This window comes from Pelobates fuscus, chromosome 2 (assembly GCF_036172605.1).
Source record: "Pelobates fuscus isolate aPelFus1 chromosome 2, aPelFus1.pri, whole genome shotgun sequence".
NCBI classification, from domain to species: Eukaryota; Metazoa; Chordata; class Amphibia; order Anura; family Pelobatidae; genus Pelobates; species Pelobates fuscus.
Window position 1 is genome coordinate 290,211,968 of NC_086318.1, and position 22,928 is coordinate 290,234,895.

A 22,928-nucleotide genomic window follows, 5' to 3' on the forward strand; every position below is an offset into this window, starting at 1 on the left:
CAGTCCATTTGCACAACCGCAAACTCCCCATTTGCACAAGGTTGGATACCAAGCTAGCCATGTCCGTTCCTTGTCCTCACAATTTTCGGTTCGCGAACGGCGAACGGGAACTTCCGCAAACGTTCGCGAACCAGCGAACCGCCATTGACTTCAATGGGCAGGCGAATTTTAAAACCCACAGGGACTCTTACTGGCCACAAAAGTGATGGAAAAGTTGTTTCAAGGGGACTAACACCTTGACTGTGGCATGCCGGAGGGGGATCCATGGCAAAACTCCCATGGAAAATTACACAGTTGATGCAGAGTCTGGTTTTAATCCATAAAGGGCAGAAATCACCTAACATTCCTAAATCGCAATGGATATGGATTGACACCTGACATATGACATATTGACACCTTGACATATGGATTGACACCTTGACATATGGATTGACACCTGTCCTCAGAGACCCTGATGCACATGGACACAGAGCAGAATAGGGACTGTTCCCTATCCTCAAAGCCCCTGATACACACTGACAAAGAGCAGAATAGAGACTGTTCCCCCTACATAGGGTCACTTGGCAGGTATGGATTGACACCGGTCCTCAAAGCCCCTGATACACACTGACACAGAGCAGAATAGAGACTGTTCCCCGTCCTCAGAGACCATGATACACACTGACACAGAGCAGAATAGAGACTGTTCCCCGTCCTCAAAGCCCCTGATACACACTGACAAAGAGCAGAATAGAGACTGTTCCCCCTACATAGGGTCACTTGGCAGATATGGATTGACACCTGTCCTCAAAGCCCCTGATACACACTGACACAGAGCAGAATAGAGACTGTTCCCCGTCCTCAAAGCCCCTGATACACACTGACACAGAGCAGAATAGAGACTGTTCCCCGTCCTCAAAGCCCCTGATACACACTGACACAGAGCGTAATAGAGACTGTTCCCCGTCCTCAGAGACCATGATACACACTGACAAAGAGCAGAATAGAGACTGTTCCCCGTCCTCAAAGCCCCTGATACACACTGACACAGAGCGTAATAGAGACTGTTCCCCGTCCTCAGAGACCATGATACACACTGACAAAGAGCAGAATAGAGACTGTTCCCCGTCCTCAAAGCCCCTGATACACACTGACACAGAGCTTAATAGAGACTGTTCCCCGTCCTCAGAGACCATGCTACACACTGACACAGAGCAGAATAGAGACTGTTCCCCGTCCTCAAAGCCCCTGATACACACTGACAAAGAGCAGAATAGAGACTGTTCCCCCTACATAGGGTCACTTGGCAGATATGGATTGACACCTGTCCTCAAAGCCCCTGATACACACTGACACAGAGCAGAATAGAGACTGTTCCCCGTCCTCAAAGCCCCTGATACACACTGACACAGAGCAGAATAGAGACTGTTCCCCGTCCTCAGAGACCATGATACACACTGACAAAGAGCAGAATAGAGACTGTTCCCCGTCCTCAAAGCCCCAGATACACACTCACAAAGAGCGTAATAGAGACTGTTCCCCGTCCTCAAAGCCCCTGATACACACTGACACAGAGCAGAATAGAGACTGTTCCCCGTCCTCAGAGACCATGATACACACTGACAAAGAGCAGAATAGAGACTGTTCCCCGTCCTCAAAGCCCCAGATACACACTGACAAAGAGCAGAATAGAGACTGTTCCCCGTCCTCAAAGCCCCTGATACACACTGACACAGAGCAGAATAGAGACTGTTCCCCGTCCTCAAAGCCCCAGATACACACTGACAAAGAGCAGAATAGAGACTGTCCCCCGTCCTCAAAGCCCCTGATACACACTGACACAGAGCAGAATAGGGACTGTTCCCCCTACATAGGGTCACTTGGCAGATATGGATTGACACCTGTCCTCAGAGACCCTGATACACACTGACACAGAGCAGAATGGGGAATATTCACTAAATGCCAAACATTGTTATACAGGGGAATATTCATTAAATAAGGATAAGGTGGGTGACCTACTGTCCTCCCCCCGGCCCCCACCCCTGTGCGGTGGGTGGGGGGCATAAATCACAATGGGGGGGACCTACTGTCCTCCCCCCCCACCCCCACCTGAGAGCGGTGGGTGGGGGCCATAAAAATAACATGGGGGGGACCTACTGTATGATGTTGTATCAATCAGGTAGTGTAAGAGTTAGATGGAATCAACGTTTGCTTGCCCCAAGGGCCTTAGGTACTTATTCTGGGTCCCACATATACATCGCCCTAAACTACCAGACACACCGGCCACTACCGCAATCCTGCTGAAAACCTGGGATACGATTAAAGAACAATTAGGTTATACAGATAAATGGGCACTGGCCACACCACTATACTGCATACACATGATGAATCCCACATTTGACCATCGACTATGGACCGAGCGACGATGCACGTTGGTTAGACACCTCTATAATCAAGGACAGCTGAGACAATTCCCCGACCTGCAACAGAGTTACGATTTGCCACAAAGAGCGATATTCTCCTACCTACAACTAAAGGGAGCACTGACAAACTCCACTATCCTGACAACCCCGACCCACACGCGTTGTATAGAGAAAGCATGCGAATCTAGAACAATGCCCAAGAAACCGCTTTCACTCATGTATGCAATTCTAAATAATCCTACCCAACAGCCACCACTGCAGCTAGACAAATTCAGAGAGGCATGGCATAAGGATTTGAGTACAGTCTTCTCAGAAGAACAATGGAACCAAGCCTTCATAGCCCATAAAGGTAGATCCAGATGCGCATCCCACCTAGAGCTAATGCGCAAGATACAATATAGGTGGTACTTGGTACCGACTAGACTAGCGACCATATATCCCAACACCTCAAGACTTTACTGGAGATGTTTAATAGAGTAGGGCACAATGCTCCACATCTGGTGGGCCTGCTCGGCCATCAGAGGATACTGGAAGGCAGTTGAGGGGGTGATACAAGGGGCGCTGGTCACAAGAACCAACCTGAGACCAGAAAATGCCCTACTCTTCATCTCGATTGACCCATTCCCAAAAGCACATGCCGACCTAACATATCATATTTTGATTGCTGCCAACTTATTAATAGCCAGAGAGTGGAAACAACAACAGCCACCGGAGAGATCTAGCCTTCTCCAACAGATCTCCCTAAACCTAGCATATGAAACAAAAATCTGCCAGCGGCTACACCCCCCACACCACGTAGTGGAAGCCAGGAACATATGGGAGGCATATCTGAGGAAGGAGGAGGAGGGGGTCGTGTTAGAACAATAACATATCACATATATATATATACACGAAGGATGAATAGTACCACTCCTAAGACCTAACTGCTCTGACGCAGAGAGACAATGACTCCAAACACCATGGTACAACAGCCAACATTGAGGTATACCAAGCTGAGGTTAAACAATCTACAGGGCATAACGGAACAAACACCCACATTGTACATAGTTAAGTAGTTAGATAAGGGAATAGACCCGGTGACCGCACACAGCGTGCTAACTAAGAAGGAGACAAAGGGAGATGAGGGGCTTCCGACGTCTATTTCCCCCGTTCTTCTTCCCCTACCATAGCCTGTCCCCAGGTTTCCCCCTTCCCATACCCCAGACCAAACCCAGGTTTAGGAGAGAAAGACAACCCTGACATGGTACTAGACCGAAGGCACAAGGGCAGCGGAAAAACTCCCACGAGAATGAATAACCAGTTTGCTCTTGAATGTATAAGATGTGAATAAGATCGATGTACCTTAACCGCTTACCCTCCCTTTTTTCCTTTCTGTATCCCGAAAAAGTTCTCTGATAAAATAAAAATTGTCAGATTCAAGTTCTTGTGCCCCACAGTTAAAATTAACATTCAAATGACAATTCATGACAGATCACACAAGTGAATAGCCCTGCCAATGTCGTCTCAGAAATTTTTTGTTATCTAAGAAGAAATAGAAATGCAAGAGCAGAATAGAGACTGTTCCCTGTCCTCAGAGACCATGATACACACTGACACAGAGCAGAATAGAGACTGTTCCCCGTCCTCAAAGCCCCTGATACACACTGACAAAGAGCAGAATAGAGACTGTTCCCCCTACATAGGGTCACTTGGCAGATATGGATTGACACCTGTCCTCAAAGCCCCTGATACACACTGACACAGAGCAGAATAGAGACTGTTCCCCGTCCTCAGAGACCATGATACACACTGACAAAGAGCAGAATAGAGACTGTTCCCCGTCCTCAAAGCCCCAGATACACACTGACAAAGAGCAGAATAGAGACTGTTCCCCCTACATAGGGTCACTTGGCAGATATCGATTGACACCTGTCCTCAAAGCCCCTGATACACACTGACAAAGAGCAGAATAGAGACTGTTCCCCGTCCTCAAAGCCCCTGATACACACTGACAAAGAGCAGAATTCACGTTGTTTCTATGATATGCATAACATGTTCTTGTAAATGTTTGTTAAATTTTTCCTGGAATTGTAATTTTTGAATCTGAATAAAGATAGTCAAATCCCTGATACACACTGACACAGAGCAGAATAGGGACTGTTCCCCCTACATAGGGTCACTATGTGCCTTTTTTTTGGTTTGGTTTTTGAAGCCACAGTGCAGCACCAGAGGGCCTAAAAATTAGGCATGTACACATGCCTGATAAATTTGGTATTGTTGCAGTCGCTGCTGTAGCAGCGGCCAGAAAAATCGATGTTTGTTTCACAGGCAGAAAGTGACCTAAAACATGGAAAATGGTGGCACTGGGCAAATGGGCACAGTATCCACTGAGCCTGACACAGAAGCTGGCAGACAACTAACTGCTCTTCAATCTATTACAGTGAAAAAAGTTTTTTTCTTTTTAAATGTCAAGTTTAAGCTATTGTGACACCAGATATGAGTGGTGGCACAGGGCAAATGGGCACAGTACCCACTGAGCCTGACACAGAAGCTGGCAGACAACTAACTGCTCTTCAATCTATTACAGTGAAAAAATGTTTTTTCTTTTTAAATGTCAAGCTTAAGCTATTGTGACACCAGATATGAGTGGTGGCACTGGGAAAATGGGCACAGTATCCACTGAGCCTGACACAGAAGCTGGCAGACAACTAACTGCTCTTCAATCTATTACAGTGAAAACATTTTTTTTTCTTTTTAAATGTCAAGCTTTAGCTATTGTGACACCAGATATGAGTGGTGGCTCTGGGCAAATGGGCACAGTATCCACTGAGCCTGACACAGAAGCTGGCAGACAACTAACTGCTCTTCAATCTATTACAGTGAAAAAAGTTTTTGGTTTTAAATGCACGCTATAGAGACACCAGATATGAGTGGCAAATTACACTTGCTGAGGTTGGCAGAGCACACGCTGAAGGCCTGACACAAGATTTAAGGACACTGAATGCTGTTAGCTTACACTGAAAAACTTATTTTCTTTGTAAAAGCACGCTATACAGACACCAGATATGAGTGGCAAATTACACTTGCTGAGGTTGGCAGAGCACACGCTGAAGGCCTGACACCCGCTTTAAGGACACTGACTGCTATTAGCTTACAGTGAAAAACGTTTTTTTCTTTTTAAAGGCACGCTATAGTCACACCAGATATGAGTGGCAAAGTGCACTTGCAGAGGTTGGCAGAGTACACGCTGAAGGCCTGACACACCAGCTTGAAGGACACTGATTGCTATTAGCTTACACTGAAAAATTTTTTTCTTTGTAAAAGCACGCTATACAGACACCAGATATGAGTGGCAAATTACACTTGCTGAGGTTGGCAGAGCACACGCTGAAGGCCTGACACCCAGACGCTTGCAGACAACTAACTGCTATTAGCTTAGAGTGAAATACTTTTTTTTGTTTTTAAAGGCACGCTATAGTCACACCAGATATGAGTGGTGGCACTGGGCAAATGGGCACAGTATCCACTGAGCCTGACACAGAAGCTGGCAGACAACTAACTGCTCTTCAATCTATTACAGTGAAAAAATGTTCTTTATTTTTAAATGTCAAGCTTAAGCTATTGTGACACCAGATATGAGTGGTGGCACTGGGCAAATGGGCACAGTATCCACTGAGCCTGACACAGAAGCTGGCAGACAACGAACTGCTCTTCAATCTATTACAGTGAAAAAATGTTCTATCTTTTTAAATGTCAAGCTTAAGCTATTGTGACACCAGATATGAGTGGTGGCACTGGGCAAATGGGCACAGTATCCACTGAGCCTGACACAGAAGCTGCCAGACAACTAACTGCTCTTCAATCTATTACAGTGAAAACATTTTTTTTCTTTTTAAATGTCAAGCTTGAGCTATTGTGACACCAGATATGAGTGGTGACACTGGGAAAATGGGCACAGTATCCACTTTGAGCCTGACACATAAGCTGGCAGGCAGGCAACTGCAATTACATTACACAGAAAAAAAAAGCAGACTGATGTTCTAGCCCTAAAAAGGGCTTTTTGGGGTGCTGTCCTTACATCAGAGATCAGATGAGTCCTTCAGGACTGTAGTGGACACTGAATACCCTAGCCTAGCTATCCATTTCCCTATCAAATGAGCAGCAGCTACACTTTCCCTCCTCTCAGGGCCGGATTAACATAGGGGCTGATGGAGCTGCAGCTCCAGGCCCAGGCCCATGGAATAGGCCCATTGGTTTTAAAAAAAAAAAAAAAAAAAAATTTTTTTTTTTACATTTTTTTTTTTTTTTTACACACTACTCTTAGGGTTGCCAGGTATTTCTCATGTATTTCTTAGGGTTGCCAGGTATTTCTCAGAAGTATTTCTCAGGTATTTGAGCTGCCTAGCCGGTGCCGGTATTGCAGTAATACCGGCAATACAAATGTCTGTCTCAGTATAAACATAGTTTATTCTGCAATACCAGCGCCGGCCAGTAGGGGTCGCTGTTTGTGTGGAGAGAGGCAGTGATAAGAAGTTACGGCATCTCCCTCCCTGCATCTCTCTACTCACTGATCCGCGGGGACCAGTTCTGCACAGAGAGTCCAGACAGCAGCTCCGAGACATGGGGACGCTGAGACATTGGGACACTGGGTAACATGGGGACCCTGAGCATGGACGTCCGCAGGAATTTTTCCGGGGGGGGAGGGGGGACATAATTGTAATGACATCCATGCTTGGCCCCTTTTTGACAGTGTCATGAAAGGGAAGGAGCATAGTCATTTTCACATAAAGCCAGGGTGAATAGCGTTTTCACAACTATGGTGTCAGGAATATATGTTTGTATTCCTTACACTATAGTGTTCCTTTCATCAAATTACAGGAACATTCTGGTCACCATAACAACTTTATCTAAATGAAAATTATGTGATGCAAGGAGGCCCCTGGGTGCTCTTTCTTTGAAGGGGTTAAACCGCTCTCAAATGGTTTACCCCCAAAGGCTTCCTTCAGCTCCAGATCTCCAGGTCGCTCAGTGGTATTCAACTTCTGAAACAGAGTGTCAGGAAGTGCAGATTGACGTCAGGCATGGGTGCTGCAGATTGGCTAGAGTGGTCAGCTGACCCTCTAAGCCAATCGCTAGTTCCCGATTCATAAAAATGTTTTACGTTTTTATGAATGGGGAGCTACTGATTGGCGTAGAGTGCTAGCTGACCCATCTAGCCAATCAGCGGCACCCCTACCCAGCGGCCCTCTGTGTTTCCTGACACTCAGTAAATAAAAGTGAACACATTAACACTGATATTGTTTGTTTTTACCTGGTTTGATGAGAAGGTCCAAAGTTTCCCTGCCAGGCCCAGGTACCAACGCCTAATGATGTGGTGTCCAGAATGAAGTGCTCCAATCTCATTTTCTTCTCCTTCATTTGACACAGTCTTCTTTGCCTTCTGAGGCTCCTTCTGCTCCTTTACCTTTCTGCTACTTTCTGCTTATTTTGCGCCCTTCTGCTCTCTTTCTGATCCCTTTCTGCTCCTTGATGGCCCTTCCTGCTTCTTGCATACCCTTCCTGCTTCTTACTGCCCTTCCTGCTTCTTTCTGCCCCTTCCAGCTTCTTGCAGCCCCTTGCTGATCCTTTCTGTTCCTTCTGATTCTTCCTGCCCCTTCCTGCTCCTTGCTGCCCCTTCCTGCTCCTTGCAGACCCTCCCTGCTCCCTCTTCCTACTCCTTGCTGCCTCTTCCTACTCCTTGCTGCCCCTTCCTGCTCCTTGCTGCCCCTTCCTGTTCCTTGCTGCCCCTTCCTGCTCCTTGCTGTCCCTTCCTGCTCCTTGCTGTCCCTTCCTGCTCCTTGCTGCCCCTCCCTGCTCCTTGCTGCCCCTTCCTGCTCCTTGCTGCCTCTTCCTACTCCTTGCTGCCTCTTCCTACTCCTTGCTGACCCCTCTTGCTCCTTGCAGACCCTTCCTACTCCTTGCAGACCGTCCCTACCCCTTCCTGCTGCCCCTTCCTATTCCTTGCTGACCCCTCCTGCCTCTTGCAGACCCTTTCTGCTCCTTGCTGACCCCTTCTACTTTACCCTCCTGTTCCTTGAAAACCCTCCTTGCTGCTCCTTCTACTTTACCCTCCTGTTCCTTGAAAACCTTTCGACCCCTTCCTGCTTCTTGCTGCCCCTTTCTATTCCTTGCTGGCCCCTCCTGCCCCTTGCAGAACCTTTCTGCTCCTTCTACTTTACCTTCCTCTATGCGGTCTCCCCCACCCCCCATCCCTCACTTACCTGCTCTGTAGGCTGCCTCTGTGCTGCTCCCCTGCGGTTTCAGTCATGAGAGAGAGGTAGGGATGTAGCTTCCTGCCTTTCTCCATTCACTTTATCAAGTCTCCAATGTCCCCTATGTATCAGTGTCCCCTATGTATCAGTGTCTCAGTGCCCCATGTCTCTCAGTGCCCCATGTCTCTCAGTGCCCATAGTGTCTCTGTGCCCGTAGTGTCTCTGTGCCCGTAGTGTCTCAGTGTCCCCTAGTATAAAAGAAAAAAATCTCAGGCACTCACTGTGATAGCTTTAAGCAGGTTTATTGGACACCACAACATTTTGACCTGTACCCAGGTTTTTATCAAGTCTCCAGTGTCCCCTATATATCACAGTATTTCAGTGCCCCATGTCTCCCTGTGTCCCCTCGTGTCTGTCACCCAGTGTCCCCAAGAGTCTCAGATTTCCCAGGTCTCCCAGTGTTCCCTAGTATCTGTGTCCCCATGTCTCCCAGTGTCCCAATGTCTCTCAATGTCCCCTAGTGACATGGGGACACTGGGAGACATGAGGACACAAACACTAAGGGACTGGGAGACATAGGGACACAGACATTCCCCCTTTTTGTGTATGTTCGCCCTTTCGGACGTTCTGGTTATGTGATTTGTGTCAGTAGCCCACCCTTTTACCGCATCCATAGACTTCCTGCTTTACTGGACACTGCTGTTAGGGGGTATGGGTTTACTTGAAAGATGAAAGCATGAGATTAGCAAAGGGTATGTGTTTTCTCATAGTTGCATCCTATGAGTTTCCCTACAGCATCATCTCCATCAGATACATGACGCTTAGGAGGTAGGACTGTTTTAGTGTTTTTGGTCAATAAGATTTTGTAATTAGGCCCATCATAATTATCAGCACCAGGCCCACTGGGCTCTTAATCCGGCCCTGCCTCCTCTATCTAAGAATGCAGCTTCAGAATGAATCTAAAATGGATGCTGTACAGGAGGTGGGAGGGTCTGGAAGGGAGGGTCTGCTGCTAAATTGCTGGAATGTGTCTGCTGACCGTGAGGCACAGGGTCAAAGTTTACTCAATGATGACGAATAGGGGGCGGATCCAACCGCGCATGTGTTCGCCCGCCGTGGCGAACGCGAACACGCTATGTTCGCCGGGAACTATTCGCCAGCGAACAGTTCGGTACATCACTATACATAATCTGTTGGTGCATTATAAATGGCAGTATTAAATTTATAAAATATGCCATTTGTGTTTATTCTCTAGATGTTTACATTGGTTTAATATATTAAAGATTTATTCTAGCCATATATATTTTGTACACACATTTTTGTACACATATCCAGGGTGATATATATTTATATATTGATTGCACATGATTCCTATAAAAATGAATAATTGGATTTATTTGCTAAAATGTGAGACCTGAATACCATGATTTTGGAACAAATATAGCTGATATGAAACGTTGGCTATTTTATCCTGAACTTTTCAATTCAGGTGACAGTTTTCCACAATTCACTGCAATTTGGTGTTTAGTGAGTAAAATCCTGTGTGTAGTAAATAAATAACATAATGCAGATTTACAAATGAATTATCAAAATATACAAAACTATCCATCAACATACTGTATGTGATCTGTTTTAATTAATTGATGTTCATTCACTGAATAGTGAAATTAAATCTGAAATACAGAAATTCATGCCCAAATAATTTAGCTGTCCGATTTTTCCAATTCGATTTTCTATGTAACTTAACTATTTTGGCTTAAAAGATGTATTTGTTTTTCAATATATTTGCACATTTTATTACACTGCTTGATACTTTGTTTACTTTATATCATAAGATTTGCAAAATAATTGTGGCTTTCCATATGCAATTCCAATATAATGAATTCTTTATTATCTTAATTACCGATTTATGACAATCACCCAGGTCTTTAACAATATTCTTTCCTTTCTTTAGTCATACGTTACATGTAGCCTTGGAATACATTTTGTTGGCTATGTGATGATTTGTTTTGCAGCAACCAATGCGATATGCTCTTTGTTATTTGGAAAACTTTCCCAGTACACAGGAAGAATATTTCTTTTTTCCATGGGTAAGGCAAACATGTTTGAAAACCATTGAAAACAATGTGCTTTTTATTACCTATCTTTTCTTTTATAAAACATGTGGAGTGACGTTTCTATTCACTTAAAGGAACACTATAGTCACCTAAATTACTTTAGCTAAATAAAGCAGTTTTAGTGTATAGATCATTTCCCTGCAATTTCACTGCTCAATTCACTGTCATTTAGGAGTTAAATCACTTTGTGTCTGTTTATGCAGCCCTAGCCACACCTCCCCTGGCTATGATTGACAGAGCCTGCATGAAAAAAAAAACTGGTTTCACTTTCAAACAGATGTAATTTACCTTAAATAATTGTATCTCATTCTCTAAATTGAACTTTAATCACATACAGGAGGCTCTTGCAGGGTCTAGCAAGCTATTAAAATAGCTGGGGATAAGAAAATCTTAATTAAACAGAACTTGCAATAAAGAAAGCCTAAATAGGGCTCTCTTTACAGGAAGTGTTTATGGAAGGCTGTGCAAGTCACATGCAGGGAGGTGTGACTAGGGTTCATAAACAAAGAGATTTAACTCCAGAGGATTGAGCAGTGAGGCTGCAGGGGCATATTCTATACACCAAAACTGATTAATTAAGCTAAAGTTGTTCAGGTGACTATAGTGTCCCTTTAAAACTAGTGACTTTAACAAAAGTCAAGAAATAAAAAGCCATAGTGAAATAAATAGTACATGGTACAATTGGAATTAGTGTACTTGTAGTTCATTATTCAACACATTTAATATGAATGAATGACTATAATAATCTTTTTTATAATAAAATATACATTTTGAGCAAGATATGGTTTGACAGTGTAAAGAGTATGTATGTATGTATGTATGTATGTATATATATATATATATATATATATATATATATATATATACACAGTTTCTGGATTTTTTGCACTCCAGCTTTCCTCTCTTATAAGTGCCCGGTGCTCAGCTGCACAAAAATACAATTTCCAAGTAATGCCAGCACTCAAGGACTTGTGTAAAAATAAGAATGGCTTTTAATCCATAGTCACAGTCAACGTTTCAGTTTACATAAGCAAACTTTCATCAGGACATAAATATATGTCCTTTATGTCCTGATGAAAGTTTGCTGATGTAAACTGAAACGTTGACTATGACTATGGATTAAAAGCCATTCTTATTTTTACACAAGTCCTTGAGTGCTGGCTTTACTTGGAAATTATATATATATATATATATATATATATATATATATATATATATATATATATATATATATATATATATATATATATATATATACATATACAGTATCTCACAAAAGTGAGTACCCCCTCACATTTTTGTAAATATTTTGTTATATCTTTTTATGTGACAACACTGAAGAAAGGACACTCTGCTACAATGTAAAGTAGTAGGCGTACAGCCTGTATAACAGTGTAAATTTGCTGTCCCCTCAAAATAACTCAACACACAGTCATTAATGTCTAAACCATTGGCAACAAATGTGGGAAATGTCCAAATTGGACCAGATTAGCCATTTTCCCTCCCCAGTGTCATGTGACTTGTTAGTGTTACAAGGTCTCAGGTGTGAATGGGCAGCAGTTGTGTTAAATTTGGTGTTATCACTCTCACACTCTCTCATACTGGTCACTGGAAGTTCAACATGGCACCTCATGGCAGAGAACTCTCTGAGGATCTGAAAAAAAGAATTGTTACTCTACATAAATATGGTTTGGCTATAAGACTATTGCCAATACCCTGAAACTTAGCTGAAACATGGTGAGCAAGACCATACAGCGGTTTCACAGAACAGATTCCACTCAGAACAGGCCACGCCATGGTCGACCAAAGAAGTTGAGTGCACATGCTCAGCATCATATGTAGAGGTTGTCTTTGGGAAATAGACGTATGAGCACTGCCAGCATTGCTGCAGATGTTGAAGGGGTCAAATTGGTCTGCATGGCTGTCATCCCAGAAGGAAGCCTCTTCTAAAGATGATGCAAGAGAAAGCCTACAAACAGTTTGCTGAAGACAAGCAGACTTGTCCTGTGGTTCGATGAGATTTGGTTGAGATGGTGTCAAGTGTGTGTGGCAGCAACCAGGTGAGGAGTGCAAAGTCAAGCATGGCGGTGGGAGTGTCATGGTCTCGGCCTGCATGAGTGCTGCCAGCACTGGGGAGCTACAGTTAATTGAGGGAACCATGAATGCCAACATGTACTGTCTGTGACATACTAAAGCAGAGCATGATCCCCTCCCTTCAGAGACTGGGCCACAGTGCAGTAATCCAACATGATAACGACCCCAAACTCACCTCTAAGATGACCCCTGCCTTGCTAAAGAAGCTGAAGGTAAAGGTGATGGACTGGCCAAGCATGTCTCCAGACCTAAACCCTATTGAGCATCTGTGGGGCATCCTCAAATAGAAGGTGGGGGAGTGCAAGGTCTCTAACATCCACCAGCTCCGTGATGTCATCATGGAGGAGTGGAAGAGGGCTCCAGTGGCAACCTGTGAAGCTCTGGTGAACTCAATGCCCAAGAGGGTTAAGGCAGTGCTGGAAAATAATGGTGGCCACACAAAATATTGACACTTTGGGCCTAATTTGGACATTTCCACTTAGGGGTGTACTCACTTTTGTTGCCAATGGTTTAGATATTAATGGCTGTGTTGAGTTATTTTGAGGGGACAGCAAATTTACACTGGTATACAGGCTGTACACTTACTACTTTCCATTGTAGCAGAGTGTCATTTCTGCAGTGTTGTCACATAAAAAGATATAATAAAATATTTACAAAAATGTGAGGGTGAAGTCACTTTTGTGATATATATGCTGCTTGGGGGCCAATTTATACAAAACACAAGATCCAGCACACTCACTTATCCACTAAACAGAAACTTCAATGTTGATAGATTTTATTTTAAAACACCTAATCTAGGCAAAAATAATGGGGGTTTAGTTACATTATATGATCATACATTGCATAAGTCTGCCACAACGTCAATGTACCCCATCTTTGGCAGGTCCTACTCTAACAGCCTAATGTCTTCTCTTATGAGATTAACCAACTTACTTTTAGAAAAAAATCCATCTGGGGCTCTCTGCAGTACAAGGAAATATAGGCCCTTGGAAGAGCCGACTTTCGGCGAAACGCGCGTCGGGACTAGCTTAGTGGAGGGTGGAGGTATCAGACAGGGACGATGCTGCAGCTGTGACTTTTCGATACTTATACAGCCACCCTCTTTAATCTAATTCAGTTTATTTTATTTTGACTTTGATTGGATGGAAGTTTAGTCGTTTAGGTAGCAATTACAATCTCACGTCAGATTTTTATTTTTGTTTAGTTTTTGAGGAGTTGGGGGTGTTTTGGATATACAGTGATACTGAGCAACAGGGATGAGTTTAAACGCTGGGCTAATTTGCTAAACATGTTTTAACCCCCCATTCCCCTAATTACATTTGCCAGGATTGGATCAATATGGCATTTTCTGATTAATATTTCTACCACTTTTCCCTTCTCCTCTTACTATTAACTTCTGTCCATTTAGCTATTGTGCTTATCTTCTTCGCTTTTAAATTGATTATTAAAAGTTATATTTTATTAAAATATGGATTGCTACTATTGTACCAGTGACCTGCAGGTGCACTTTTTAATTTAGTGTATCCTCCAGGTATACTTGTACTCCTTCTTTTTTCAATTGTTATTCAGTAGGGGTTACCCCCATCTTTTCAGCAATCTGACACACTCTCTCTATCTGTTTCTTTCTAAACTATATAGGCCCTGGTATGAGGCAACTGTGGCAGGGAGGGTGAAAAACCAAGGAGTTGGCTAGACTCCCAAGTTATTTACCCTAGTAAGTGGGAAAGTAAAAGTACACCCTCTTTTAATTCTATGGTTTTACATATCAGGACATAATACCAATCATCGGTTCCTTAGAAGGTCTTAAAATTAGGTAAATACAATCTCAGATGAACAACAACACATGACATATTGCACCATATCATGATTTATTTAACACAAGTAAAGCCAAAATGGAAAAGCTATGTGAGAAAAGCTAAGAACACCTTATAATTCAATAGCTTGTAGAACCACCTTTATGAACAATAACTTGAAGTAACCAAGTATGATTTTACCAGTTTATTAGTCTATCACATCATTGAGGAGGCATTTTAGCCCACTTCAGTTCAGTTTCCTGGCATTTGTTTTCTCACAGCTCTCTTAAGGTCCCATCCTAGCATTTCAATCAGGTTGAGCTAAACATTACAAAATACTCTACGCTTTATATTTTCCCTAGATGTTTTTTTATTTATTTTATTGCTAATGATAATTTGTTACTCTCATTCATATCACTGCAGCTGCAATCACAAACATAGCATGCATAATAGCATTGCTTTTATGGAGACCTCACCCAAATCAGCTTGCAGTGTTCTTTATATTTCCTGCATTATGGGGTATGGCAGATGCTGTCTGGCAGACACAAACTAATGGTATGTATAAAAATATATTACACTTTGTAGCTAAAAAAGAATAACTCTTACACTAATATAACTTGTACCTGTCAATTACACTATTGATTCAAATTCAAACATTTTAAATATACTGAAGACAAATGAATGTTTTTTTTTTTACAAGAATCTAAAGAGATTAATGTTTAATTTGTAGCAATGTGCTTTTTATTATCATTTATATATTATCACGATAATCTATAGAGCTATAAACATTTCAGTCAGACTAGAACACAGCAATGAAAAAAAGACAGTTAAGAGGAGGTGAGGTTTTATGTATAAAAAAGTTATGTAAATTGAGGCAGTCACCATGGAAACCAGTGGAAACAGCAGGCTCCTTGCATTGGCGACTTTGCGATGTGTCCCCCTGTAACTCAGCACAGACTTTGGTTGTCTAATCATAGACTTCCAAATGCAGCTCAATGAGATACCTTTCCAGGGCAGGTGTTCTAAGAAATTGCTGCCTTTTAAGTGTAGCTCCTCTGAGATAAGCAGCCAAGAAGTAACAGGACCGGTTATCTGATTGACAGCCAGATGGGATGTAACAAGGTCAATTCATAAGAGTAAAATTCAAAACAAGGTAGTTTGCACACCAATTGGTGAAACAGGTCTCACAGTGTACTGTCACAGGTATATCCCGTAAGATAAAAATTATACACACTTCATAGTGTAGACTGTCAATATGAATAAATTATGTGAATATAACTTGGAGCCTATTAGAAGTTGGCTCTGACTGTAATCACTTTTTCTCAAATTAGATTAGATGTACTGGAACTCAGGTTCCACCAGGAGCTATGAATCCTCTTAATGCGGATATTCAGGAACCAGGTAGTATGTACAGGAACTCAGGAACCAGGTATCAATTGAAGTTGTATTTATTAACAATGTTTTAAAAGGACCTAACAGCTTCACAACCATTTTGGTACTCAATGATCATATATAGACTGGTGACATCACACGTAATAAGAAAGAAATCGTTGTAAGGATATTTATGGGGTGATAAATATTAAAAATAATATTTTCATAAAAATTATCAAAAACTTATTTAATAGTTTTTATTATATCAAATTAGATTTATTGTCACTGTTTCCCTGATTAATGATTTAAAGCTAAGAATTACCCACAATTTTAATTCTCATAGATCCTGGAGTAAGTTTCATTAGAGGATTTTTATTTCACACATTAATCACAAATTAATTATAAAAATATAATTTATTGTGACAATAATAATAATAATAATAATAATAATAATAATAATAATAATAATAATAATAATAATAATATTTTGTAACATGCGTGATAATATCAGTGAATATTTAGGTAAACATAAGTATACAATATGGCAGTGGTTTAACACAATTACAGACAGCTAAATAGCAAGTTATATCGACATGTATGCAGTTTTCAACAAGATTTATGACAGGACACTTTACTTTGAAATCAGGTTACTAAAACATAACACAGCATCTCACAGCATCTCACAGCAGCACAGCATAAAGCAATAAAAAACTTTGTCTGACAGTCAAATCACACTGAATTAACTCTTTAACTGCTGCTTACAATTCTCATAGGCAAGATTTTATAAATACAATATTTCTCATACTAGATCATTTGACCATTCTTATGTCCATCCAATAAGAATCATTTTTAACCAGATTTTACATTTGCAGAATTTGAACTTTCATAATTAAAATTTACTATTTCTAAATTACGTAAGATAATATATCTGGATAATTGCCTGGTATTCTATTTTTAAAGTTAAACGTAATATAGAGTTCATTGGTCCACCTGCAGGAATGGAATTACAAATTCTATATATTATTAACGATCATGACTCCTTAATGTTGGAATCACCAGCTTTTATCCAAGTATATTCTGCCTTTTAGTAAAATCAACTAATTTAATTTAATTAAATAAAACCAGCATAATTGCCAGCATAATTACCAGTTATGTTCTATCAGATTTGTAGATATGTCCTAGGAATTTTGAATGCAAGTATGATGAGAGAATTGTATGAAAATAGAAAAGTTTTCAGAGTTCTGAAGTTGTGTTAGTTGGAAAAGATACCAAGAATTAGGCGTGTCCAGCTTTGGCTCCAGATATCAGATCTTAGATGTTAGATCAGCCACTAGAGGGCACGAAAAGTGTGTTATAGCCTCACTGGACATCCTCACGCTATGTGAGGACCTCCAGCCTCACTGAAATCCTTATAGGAATGCATTGAAACCATTTTTCAATGCTTTCCTATGGGGAGATCTAATGCGCGGCATTGCCACACATGTGCATTAGGTCTCCCCTGCCGGTCTCCCCTGCGTGGGTGGACCCTGAACCAGCGCCGAGGGAAATCAATGCTGGATACAGGTAAGTCACTGAAGGGGTTCTAACCCCTTCAGTAACTTGGGATGGGGGGTGGAGTGAGAGGGGAACTTGCAGTGCCAGGAAAACGGTTTGTTTTCCTGGCACTGGAGAATCCCTTTAACTAGAGGCTGCAGATGGAAGTTTATATAATGAGGACAAAATAGAATCTATACCCAAAGCTATTGATCTGCCCGGGGGGGTTGACTGGGTGCTTGTGCAGTTTGGGTAGGATATAAATGACGGGTATCCTTGGAGATTCTAGTAACAAAAAGGCCCATTCATTTTTGTCCAATATTCCATCTTCTAAACCTCTCTTTAAGAAGTCCTCATATTTCTTTCTAATTTCACAGGTACGGTTTCTATTCAGTTTAGTGTATGTATGTTCGTCTTGTAGTTGTCGATCTACTTCACCTAAATACCAAGTTTTATCTAATATGATGAGACCCCCACCCTTGTCAGCTTGTTTGATTAGAATTGAGGGGTCCTTCTTAAGTGAATCTATAATCCTTTTTTCTTTAACAGACAAATTATATTCATATTTTTTTTAATGGTTTGATCTTATATATTTTGTCTAGACATGCCTTCTCAAATACCTTCATACTATTTGATTTTTAAAAAGGTGGATTTGTTTTTAAAAGTGGTATGGCCTATTGCAGGGGTGTTGCTCATGTTATTGTCTTGTAATCCTTCCTCACTTAAGGTTACAGTGTTGTTTTTATCTTTAAAAAACCTTTTCAGGCACAATTTCCTAGTAATCCGATTTATGTCAACATAGGCTTCAAATTTAATAATCCCGGCAGCTGGGGGCAAATTTAAAACCTTTGGATAAAACTTTAATGTGTGTTGGTGATAAAACTTTCTTAGATAAATTAAAAACTCTTATGTCATTTGTCTCCTCCTTCTTTTTTCATTTCCATTTAATTCTCCTACCTCTCTTTCCTCTTCTAACCTTTTGATTCTTTTTACGGGAGTTGTGGATTCCCTTCCTCCATGTCTTGATTCTAAAAAAAAACCTTCTCCCATTTGTCACTTCTTAAGCATTTCTGAGGGGTATTTCTACTTTTTGAATTTACAGTTTTTCTCTACCATCATTAGGTCTAAATGGTTGGGGGGTGGAAGTTTTTATTCCTAAAGGGTTCCGTCTATTAGTTTGATGACCATTCCTCTCTTCCTTATTAGATCTTACTTTAGAAGTCTGAGGTGTTTTGTGATTTGTCCTGTTTTAAATATTGGAGCTACCATTACATTTGTTATTCTTTTGTGATTTATAATTGGTATAGGGTTTGGGAAAAACCTTTTTTGTTTCCATGTTTCTCCTATTGGGATTTTTTCTGACTCTATAAGTTGCATAGTCCTCGATATCCCTATTGTATTTTTTCTTTTTGTTTGTAAATAATAGAATTCTCAAGTTTATCAAAATTGTGTGACACTTTTTCAGAGAGAGATTCAAAATCCTTAGTCCCTACAAAGGCCTCTAACTTAGATTGTAACAGTTTAGTAGACTTATCTATGTCTACCAAATCTTCTTTTCTCTGCATGATAATAATGTTCATCATGGTAATAGAGAATACCTCTAAGGCAGAAGTCCAAATTTTCATAAATTTCTCATTTTCAAGATCAAATGTCGGAAACTCTGTGAATCTAAACCACATAGGTGTAATCTTGTCCTGGAGGTATTTCTCAAGTGTAAAAATCTTCCATTTGAACTTGATTTCTTTAGTTAAGAGTTTGTTCAATTGATAGATCATATTGTCTAAATTGTCACTTATAACGATTTGTGTATCTGCCTTAGTATCATTTTTATCAAATCTTTGACATGTATTAGTGAACCAATTTCTCTCTGTTCAAACAATGCCATTTGAGACAAGCAGCTTACTTAAAACAGTGAAAAAAAATTGAAAAGTATATAAAAAAAAAATGATAAGATATATCAGCGCTAAAACCAAATGCAACTATAAACCACCCAAGTGTGTTGTCACCCTCACACTTAATACATATGTAAATAAAATTCACGAGGTAGTTTGGGCACCAATAGGTGAAACATGTCTCATAGTGTACTGTCACAGGTATATCCTGTAAGATAAAAAAATATGCACACACTTCATAGTGTAGGCTGTCAATCTGAATAAATTGTGTGAATATAACTTTGAAAACTTACAAGTATAGAGCCTATTAGAAGCTGGCTCTGAATCTAATCAATTTTTCTCAAATAAGAGTAGATGTACTGGAACTCAGGTCCAACCAGCTATGAATCCTCTTAATGCGGATATTCATTACAGGATATACCTGGATATACCTAAAACTAGGTACTTGAATTAAAAACACAAATAGGAATGGACAAAGTGCAAATCAAATAGGAATGGGATACACAACTACCAGGTATTAGGATAGATATGATACGGAATAAGAAGTTAATAATATCTAACTTCAGACATTGACTGAATACGTTGACAGTTTGGGAGATTGTAGTCTTCTTTTAAATAATTGTTTGATCTTCATTATTAAATGTGGGTGATTGACTAAATGCAAGGTTAACAAAAAGCCTTGGGATTCTATAAACAAAAACTAATATATATCAGATATCTGCTCAAAAACAAATCCAAAAGTCAGCAAGCTTTTAGACCTGGATTGAGTCCCAGCAGATTTTGACACTTCCAACATACTTAGGTAATGTGTTCAATTTGTAAACTTAAGTAAGTCACCGTGAGTCACAACAGTGTTTAACAAGCATGTAAAAATGATTAAACCTCGCTGTGCCAGACTTTGATGGAATAGTCAAAAACAGTGGGACATTTTTCTCTTATATATTATATATTGAAGGTTATAAAGGTGAACCTACCATAGAAACCATATGGAGATGCCTTATATGTGAGTCCAACCTTAAAATGTGTGAGTCCATATGGAAATGCCTTATATGTGAGTCTGAGAGGAGCATTTTTTTGATAGGCTTAAAGATTCTACAGTTAGGATATAATAAGACATAGTAATCTTATAAGTAACAACTTCTTTAACTGTAAGTACGCAATTGGTATACATATTTGTGCACACTTGAAAATGTGATTGTAAATACATATGTATACATTTCTAATGAGTGAAGGAAAGTGTGTATGATTGTATATCTATTCATGTGTGAAATATGAGAAGTGTGAGAATTGTGTGTGATTTCACACATATGTTTAGAAACAGCATATGTAATATGAGAGCACATATGTATATGTGAACACAAATGTAAATATTATATATGTCATGAGGGTAAATACATGTGTGAATGAGTGTATGCGATGTGCAACTGTGTTATTTAACCTCATTTAAATAAGGTTTATTGTCAAAATGTACAGACCTTTAGCTGTTTGCAATGAACAAATTAAACAAAAGCAATTGGAACTTACTCAATACAATAAATGCTTCAAGTGGTTTCCCCAAATTCAACTGAATGAACTTATAATGACTTCTCCAGTCTACAAAAAAAATATTCAACCCCTTCATGGCAAAAATCTTTAGTACTTAGTAGGAATATGACCTGCTGCAAACGAGATTCATAGCCAGACACCAGCTTCTGGCAGTGTTCCTGAGGAATCTTAACCCTCATGAGCAATGGCTTCCAGTTAGTAATATTCTTGGGTTAGCATGCTGCAACCACCTTTTTCAAATCCAAATATAAATTTTCTATGGGGCTTAAGTCATTTGACGATGGCCACTGTAGAATTTTCCAGGACTTCTTCTGCAACAAGCCTTGGTGGAATTTGAGGTATGCTTGGAATCATTGTCTTGTTGGAAGGTCCAATGATGCCCAAGCTTCAGTTTCTTCACATTCGGTTTTCTCCTAGGATTTCCTAAAACTTCAATGAGTCCATCTTGCCTTCCACATGCTGCAGGTTTACAGTGCCAGAGAATGCAAAGCAGCCCCAGAGCATCACCGAGCCACCACCATGTTTAACTGTAGTCAGAGTGTTCTTTTCAGCGTATGCTTCATTCTTCTTCCTCCAGACATAATGCTGATCCATTGGTCCCAAACGTTGCATTTTTGTTTAATTGCTCCACAGAAAAAAAATCCTAAAACTTCTGTGAATAATTTATATGATTTTGAGCACATTAGAGCTTTCTTGTGCTTTTGGGTCAGTAGTTGTGTATGTCTTGGAGTTATGACTTGGAAACATTCTGCATTCACTGTGTGTGCTTGCTGCAGGTCTTTTGCAATTACTCAAGGGTGTTTCACAACCTCCCTACTCAGAAATCTGGTTGCAGCCATTGCTTACATACATTTTCTGCCCTGTCTCGGTAGTGTAACCACTTTATCTTGCAAACTATGCTTCCAACGGTTTTTCTAGGATCATTCAGTGACTTCACAATCTTTTTGTATCCTGTTACTTGCTTGTATAAGGTGATAATTCATTCTCCTTACTTTGTGGACCATTATTTTGCATTATTTTTTAGGCTGGCAGAGAGCGCTTACCTCTCCTGCAGCTCCTGTCAGCTCCCTCCTCCTCCACGCCTGTCCGGTCAGCACCTCTGTCAGCTCCCAGTGTAAGTCTCGCGAGAGCCGCGGGGTCATAGTGCGGCTGTCGCGAGACTTACAGTGGGAGCTGACAGGGGAGTTGCACGGACCGGCACCGAGGAGGAGGGAGCTGACAGGAGCTGCAGGAGAGGTAAGTGCTCTCTGCCAGCCCCCCTCCACTGAACTGCCAATGCCACTGGACCACCAGGGAGTGAGAACCCCCCTCCCTGCCATGTATCAAGCAGGGAGGGGGGACGAAAAAAAATAATAATAATAAAATAAAATAATATTAAAAATAATAATAACATAAAAAATAATAATATAACAAAAAAAATGTAAATAATAAAAAAAATAATAATAAAAATGCCCACCTCCCACCAAGGCTCTGCAACACACACACACACACACTGCATTCATACACACACACTGCACTCATACACACACTGCATTCATACACACACTGCACTCATACACACCCACTGCACTCATACACACACACTGCACTCATACACACACTGCATTCATACACACACTGCATTCATACACACAAACTGTATTCATTATATACACACACTGTAAATAAATATTCAATTAATATAATTTTTTTAGGATCTAATTTTATTTAGAAATTTACCAGTAGCTGCTGCATTTCCCACCCTAGTCTTATACTTGAGTCAATAAGTTTTCCCATTTTTTGGGGGTAAAATTAGGGGCCTCGACTTATATTCGGGTCGGCTTATACTCGAGTATATACGGTACATTTTGTGCAACTAGAAAAGCACTTGATTTGCATCGGGTGTGCTTGAGACAACACTTGTTTTGCATATTTGTCTTGCTGTGAGGGATTCTATTTTGGGGGTTGAATC

At 40.7% G+C, this 22,928-nt stretch overlaps 1 protein-coding gene across 1 annotated transcript in view; it reads left to right on the plus strand.

Annotated features, from left to right (window-relative positions):
• Positions 1-22,928, plus strand: part of LOC134585785 (protein unc-93 homolog A-like) — a 137,178-nt gene that overhangs the window by 108,991 nt on the left and 5,259 nt on the right. Inside the window, exons 7-8 of the mRNA XM_063441253.1 lie at positions 10,587-10,722; positions 15,060-15,191. Coding sequence (XP_063297323.1) covers positions 10,587-10,722; positions 15,060-15,191 — 268 coding nt within the window. The remainder of the gene's footprint in view (positions 1-10,586; positions 10,723-15,059; positions 15,192-22,928) is intronic.